The following is a 7,145-nucleotide window of genomic DNA, read 5'->3' as shown; positions in this document are numbered from 1 at the left end:
TGCTGCCTCTCGTCCAACACCAACAATTAAATTGTTTAACAATCCTGTAGTGTAGATTAACGATCAAGTCACTCATTCAAATCTAACAATCAGAAGTTTACGGCACAAATTTATATAGAAAAACATTTATATGTTTAACATACCATGTATTAGGCTGCTTAAATAGAGACACTGAATTACCAAATTATGAAGCAAGCACGTCCCTGCTAATCACATCATGGATTTAGCGTAAAGATTGCCAGCCCATCTACACTCTTTTGTAATGAAAAGAAATTAAATATCACAAAGAAGGGAGAATAAAATTAGCTCCCCATCAAACAAATTCCTAGTATTTTTATTTGTTGTGCTCAACAAATTGAGGTCGAATCTATACTATATTATAATAAGCCAACATAGGGATAATTTGTAGTCCTACTTTTTGTTATCGTTTTTTGGTTTGATCTTTTTTTCCCGTTACTACACTATTACTTAAAAACAGCTCCTGTTAGAGTTCTATCTCCTGATGGACATTGGTTTTACAAGATAAATCAAATACTACAAAAAAACGGACACCTTGAACCACCGCCCTCCATCTTCCTCTCCGTCTCGGCGAACTACGTAGCTGGACCTCTGTCTTCCTCTCCGTCTCGACGATTCTGCTTTTCATTCCATCTCTCAAGAGCTTCATCCCCCTGAAGGTTTGTTCTTCATACATATATATATATATATGAATATGAGTTGTATATCTTCTGATTATCTGGCTCTCTTTGTTGTTCATTGTTTATTTATCTTAAATTCAGTAATTTAGTTGCTTATAAGGATTGATGTACTTCTTAATTTTGTTTTGTGTATACTGGACAAATTTTATTGGTATGCAAATGGCTGGTCTGAATTGATAATCATAGTGCTTTTTGATTCAGTCAGTAAAGCACTTTCCTGGCTAGCTATCTCAGTTTATCTGTTTACCCAAGTGCAAGACTTAAGTGATGTTAAGTACCCTTTGTTAGTAAGAGTGTGGTGGTGTGTTTTCTTTTCGGTATCTTGTTATTGTCTTGTTATAGACTATGTATACTACAATATAAGCTAGCCTTTGCCACTTCATTTTGTGATTTCAGATGCCTTAGATATAGTTATAGGGTTGTTCTTATGTTTGGTGGGGTTTTCAGGATATATTGAACCAACTAAAAATGGTATTTTTCAAGAACCCCTTTTAAGTGCTGATATTAGTAGGGTACCCGATGGTGAAGAGTACAAAAAGTCCAGAGGGGGTGAAACTGTGATCCCTTGTGCAAGTGCTAATATATTCAGTCTTCTTACTTTCTCTTGGATCGGTTCTTTAGTTGCATTGGGATATAGGAAACCGTTACATTGAGGATGTTCCTCAGCTTGCAAGTATTGATAGTGTTAAAGGTGCCTTTCCACTTAAGAGATAAATGCGCTGGTGATAATAGTAGTTTGACCACGCTTAAGTTGGCGAAAGCACTATTTTATTTTATGTGGAGAGATATCTTATTGACAGCATTTCTTGCAATGATAAACACGGTGGCCTCCTATGGTGGTCCATACCTCACTGATTCATTTGTTCAGTACCTAAATGGAAGCAAGAACTTGAAGGGTACCTTTTAGTATCTGCATTTGTCATTTCAAAGCTTATTGAGTGTTTGACACAAAGGCATTGGTTCTTTAAGGTGCAGCAGATTGGAACCAGGGGCAAGGCAGCTCTTATTGCATTGATTTATCACAAGGGATTGACTCTGTCATGTCAATCAAAGCAGGGTCAAACCAGTGGGGAGATGATAAATATCATGACAGTGGATGCTGAGAGGATTGGTGTCTTTGGCTGGTACATGCATGATTTATGGCTGGTCATCCTTGAAGTTGGTCTGGCGTTGATGATCTATATAAAAATCTAGGGCTGGCTTCTGTTGCTTCATTGGTCACAACCATTATCGTGATGTTGCTAAATGTACCTTTAGGGAAATTGCAGGAGAATTATCAGACTAAGCTAATGGAATCTAAAGATCATAGAATGAAGGCAACTTCTGAAATCTTAAAAAACATAAGGATTCTCAAGCTTCAGGGCTGGGAAATGAGATTTTTGTCTAAAATTTTGGATCTTAGAAAGATTGAGGCTGGGTGGTTAAAGAAGTTTGTCTACACTAATGCCGTAGTTACATTTGTTTTTTGGGGTACTCCGACGTTTGTGGTTGTAGTAACTTTTAGTACATGTATGCTTCTCGGGATTCCACTTGAATCTGGAAAGATTTTGTCTGCTCTTGCAACTTTTAGAATACTTCAAGAGCCTATTTATAATCTTCCTGATACAATATTAGTAATGATTCAAACTAAAGTTTCACTTGACAGAATTGCAGCATATCCGAAGAAGAATGAGATTTGCATGAAGCCAGTCATATCAGATCTTGCATAGTAGTAGTACAAACAGTAGCCATATATAAAAATTCCAGTTGAGCCACCGCAAAGAAATGACCTGCACCAAATTAACACAAATTGCAATTTCATATTGACTCATGAATGTATATTTATCAAACTCACTAACAGTTTGATGAAAATAAGAAGAAGAGACGCCTTGGATACAGAGTGGGACAATTGTGGAGAATATACTGTTCAGAAAGGAGATGGACAGAGTCTGGTATGAGAAGGTCCTCGAAGCATGCTGCCTGAAACCGGATCTTGATATTCTTTCCTTTGGAGATCAAACTGTAATAGGTGAAAGGGGAATTAATCTAGGTGGGGGTCGGAAGCGGAGAATACAAATAAATGAAATAATTTTATATCTCATTGATTGTATATAGTTTTGTGCATCAACTCATTAGTTCTGTGTAATTTAATTTATTTCATTCAATAATATGGTTTTGTTCCGGAGTACAAAGGCTAAAATAAACTATATGTTGTTTTAGCTTAAGCTTTGACAAACAGGTTACATCTTGCAAAATGTATGTTTTGCACTAATTGATAGATAGCAAGACATGGTTAGCATATTATTGTATTTACTATAGTTTTTCGAAGATAGGCTTGTGATTTCCTTTTTTGCTATATGCTTATCAGGTTGATGGAGCGCGATGAGGAGCGTTGGAAAAAGTTCAAAGAAGATCAGTGGAAACGTTTACGAGATATTGAACAACAGGTATTGTGTATTAATATATACACATTCTTAACTGTAACAAATGTAGTTACTTGCCACTTTTGAATCATGACATCTGAAATTTTTTGAATGTACTGAAGAATGTCGCGGAGATGACAGATTTGGAAATTTTGGCTGGCAAACGCAGGATTAAGTTGCAAGCTGGTTTGTATTTGTCAATATTTATTTAGCTTACTTTAAAAAGTTGAATGTGTGAATAGAAACTAATTTTTTGGTCAGTATTTGGCCCACCTGTTAAAATTGATTAAATAATTTCAAACTGATCTTTTTAGATTTGCTCAACTTATCTGTAATGACCCATATAATTATGGTCAAATAAAATTGTCAATTATATAGCTAATCCACCAGTTTGTCGAGATTGAATGGTTTTGGCAATATTGCTTGTGGTGGGGATGAGGCACAGTGTCCGATGGTTCATGAAGAAACCAAACTTTGACAAGGCAGAATGGCAGATGTTGATGATAATTGATGGCTTGGTATTATTTTGAACAGAATATTAATATTGTGCCTGTTTAAGTTTTTAAGATAAGGAGGCTACTTAGAACTTGCATTAATTTGTTAATGTTTTTTGATATTTTGCTGGTTAATATTTTTCTGTGTTGTCTACCTGCTGAATAAATGTTTCATGTGATCTTTTGTCACAAGGGAAGCAGCTGCCATGGTATTGATGATACCATCATCATGTAAAAGTTTCCTAATAAACTAACTCTAAATGATATTGATCCTTACATCATTATATCCAATCTTGATCTCCAAAATGATATGCAGCAGTGTACCTGAGGTCTTTTATGCTGAAAACTCGACGTAAATGCGACTTGCAGACTAATCTCAGGTATATTTTTCCCTTTGAGCATGATATTAAACACTATCACCATATATACAGCAATAGCAAGTGTCTTTCCAGATTTCTGAGAAATAAAGTAAGATCACTAAGAGACTGAGTGAAGCCCAGGAATTGCAGTTCTTGGAGGACAAGCTAATAGTTCCCAGTCAAGTGGCACTTCATTAAAGATGTTCCAAACTCAAACTTCCGGCACATCATTTTAGAGAACAATGAAAACAAACCAGTGACCAACAGCAGGGACACTCAAGAGGTTTGTTTGTTGTAAACTACTTTTTATTTGACACACTAGCAAATAGAATCCGGGTTGATATCTTTAATCATGTGCAAAATATGTTGTATACTTTGCTTTTAAGGCAGTATTCTAGACTTGTGTACACTTTGTGTCCTCCCTGATTAGATTTATCTGACATAGTCATCTATAGGGCGGTGTTGGATGCTCCATTAATTGCAGATTGCAAGAATGCATTTGGTATAAAGGATGGTAAGTTTGTTTTAATTTTCAAATCTATTTAAGGTGTTTCATGTATTGATTGAGTTTGGTCCAGTTTGTTCCCTTTCTCACTCGGTTGTTTACTTTATTATAATGGTAATCACTTGGTTCTTTTACTCTTTTTTTGGTGCCAAGTTGACATAAACCAGTGACTTGCATCACTCTGATATTTGACTGAAGCTCTTTATTATCTAATAATGTAGGCTCTACTTCTACAGATACAGAAGTCAAAATAGAAGGAGATGCTGAACAGGAAAAGAGTGCTGTTAATAGAAGCTTACAGATAACAACAGTACACAATGATGCAGAGCAGAAAACAAGTTTTTCTCTTCCTGCAACACCTTTACAGATTTGCGGGTATAGTACTTTTAACAGTTCGTACTGGTTCTTTGCATGGTTAGATGTTGTTACAATCTTTTAACATCACTTTTAAATGGCCAGTTCATCAATTCAGCCTTTTTCATCTAAGAGCAAGAAACCACCGCGTTCTTCACTTCTTTCCATTCGAGGATCCTCCTCAGGAATATATGGTACTCCAAGGTTTGGAAAGCTGAATTTTATTCAGCCTCTAGCCAACATCCATGACCGGATAGAGGAAATGCCAGAGATACTCCAGAGAAATGCTTCTCCAAACAGTGGTGCCAAGTCTGGTTCTCCAAACAGTAAGAGAGTTTCTCCTCCTCATTCCATTGGATTGTCTCCTGGACAGAGAAGCAGCCGTAAGTTAATACTACAGTCTATTCCTTCATTTCCTTCACTCACCCCTAAGCACTGAGAAAATCAGTTTCTTGCATGAACTTAAATGAAGTTTTGGTCTCTTAAAAGACTTCTTTATAGTAATTAATAATTCTTTTTCTTTTTTTCTCTCGGAGTTTTAAGCATTAATTATGTTGTTAGTGGTATGCAATTCAAGCTTACCTATATGATTGTATAATAATAGTAATCATAAATATGTTTGTGTTTATCCGTTGTTATGGGGCACATGGCAGCCTGATTTCATTTCTACGCTTGTGAAAAATAGTAAGAAAATTAACTCAAATTCTATGCGCTAGATCAAAAAACAGTTCGGAGTTTCAGTTAATATTTCTTAAAGACAGACATAGGAAGGAGTTCAGCATTGTTATGTTAAATACAGGATTTTACTTTTTATGCTGTTGGAACTCATGAGCATAATAACAAACATTTCGTAAATCGACAGAAGCTCCTGAAACAGGTGAAAGCAAGGCGATTTCTCAAAAACTATGAAAATCAATATATTTGGCCTCGCATAGAACCTCTCGAGATGAATGGCATCCTTAAGTCGCCTATAAAGGAAGATGCAGAACTGGAGAAGAATATTGATGAAAATAATTTAGAGAAGGTCCCTATTTCCAAGGATCAGGTTTTGACGGACAAAGAAGTCAATGAAGTAATTGTGAAACCTTGTGATACATCTGCGGCAACAAAAAATGTAGAACGCAAAAGTGGTCTTCTAAAAATCGGTTCACTCAGTATCAACCTGAAGAAGGCTGGTTGCGAGACTGCGGCTGCTAATCCTGGTGCTATTGGCTCTGTCCTTTCCCCTTCCTCTACCTCTGCGACAGTTACTGCCAAACAAGTTAATTTTGTAACTGTAGGTTCAATGCTTGTCACACTGAAGAGTGAATGAATGTTTTGGAATTTTCTTCTCATTGACAATTGTCTGTACTAGCAAATATAACATTACCAGTGCTTTGAAGCATTAAACATTTGGAGCATTCTCTATTATGAAGTCACCTTAATCACTAGATTTTCTGATATTTACTGTAAAGATTTCTTTTTTAAAAAAAATATAAATAAATTTTGCTACCTATATATCAGATGTCCATTTCAGTTGAAGAAACAAATCTTCCATTTTGCTAATAGACCAGAAGTTCTCTTGTTTTGCAGTCTCAATAACTCTAATTCTCAAACTACTGAGTATCGTATAAGGCTACTAATTTCCATTGCAATAGCAATGCCCTCCCCGAAAATGATGTTTTTCCCAATGGTTATAAATATTGATTGTTCATACTAATATTTTATAATATAAAAAAATATTGCACAAGACAAAATTTCAAAAGTGAACATACCTAATCAGTTAATATAATTTAATACCATTATATTAAATTAATAATAAAACACTTATAAAATGATATTAAGATTATAAATAATAAAATATAAATTATATGGTCGCCCGTGTTTCGCACGGGTTATAAGCTAGTATTTATTTAATTCATTGGATAACATAAATACTACTCTAAACATGAATACAACATGCTTGACCAAACACAACTAAACACTCATTAAAAAATATAAAGCTATCATACATCATGTTACAACCATCATAAATAAGTCCAACTCCATGAACCAATTACAAAATAGGATACCCGAGACATAAATATATATAAGCATATACAATATAATCAACATGCTAATCAAAACCCACATATTCAGATACAAAAGTGAAAGGCACATGTTTAGCCTATTTGTAATTAAAGAGGTACCAACTTAACTCTGATAAGAAACAAGGTAAATAGCAAGTACTGTTGAAGGAATCCGTGCGAAGAACGTCAAGTGATTTATTGAAATTATGTCTGAAGAATTTCAGGATGCTGCTGCACACCACTGGAAGAAGTTCATTAATATGTTCAAGCCTCAGTGTACAAATA

The 7,145-nt window shown here is 35.1% G+C and overlaps 1 protein-coding gene across 8 annotated transcripts; it reads left to right on the top strand.

Annotated features, from left to right (window-relative positions):
* Positions 1 to 514: 514 nt before the first annotated feature.
* On the top strand, positions 515 to 6,305 carry LOC108192688 (uncharacterized). 8 transcript variants are annotated; one of them, XM_064091171.1, is made up of 10 exons: positions 515 to 677; positions 3,046 to 3,124; positions 3,223 to 3,618; positions 3,788 to 3,825; positions 3,914 to 3,974; positions 4,104 to 4,236; positions 4,409 to 4,467; positions 4,695 to 4,833; positions 4,918 to 5,195; positions 5,675 to 6,305. In XM_064091171.1, the coding sequence occupies exons 9-10, from the start codon at positions 5,097 to 5,099 to the stop codon at positions 6,122 to 6,124; spliced, it is 549 nt and encodes a 182-aa protein (XP_063947241.1). In that variant the 5' UTR covers positions 515 to 677; positions 3,046 to 3,124; positions 3,223 to 3,618; positions 3,788 to 3,825; positions 3,914 to 3,974; positions 4,104 to 4,236; positions 4,409 to 4,467; positions 4,695 to 4,833; positions 4,918 to 5,096; the 3' UTR covers positions 6,125 to 6,305. The 8 variants fall into 8 exon arrangements, with proteins under 8 accessions (XP_063947241.1, XP_063947240.1, XP_063947239.1 ...); XM_064091170.1 differs by having other exon boundaries at positions 4,095 to 4,236; XM_064091169.1 differs by having other exon boundaries at positions 4,047 to 4,236.
* The last annotated feature ends 840 nt before the right edge of the window (positions 6,306 to 7,145 follow it).

The sequence above is a fragment of the Daucus carota genome, chromosome 4 (assembly GCF_001625215.2).
Source record: "Daucus carota subsp. sativus chromosome 4, DH1 v3.0, whole genome shotgun sequence".
In the NCBI taxonomy this organism is placed as follows: domain Eukaryota; kingdom Viridiplantae; phylum Streptophyta; class Magnoliopsida; order Apiales; family Apiaceae; genus Daucus; species Daucus carota.
The sequence above is the reverse complement of the archived record's forward strand: the minus strand, read 5'-3'. Positions and strand labels throughout refer to the sequence as shown.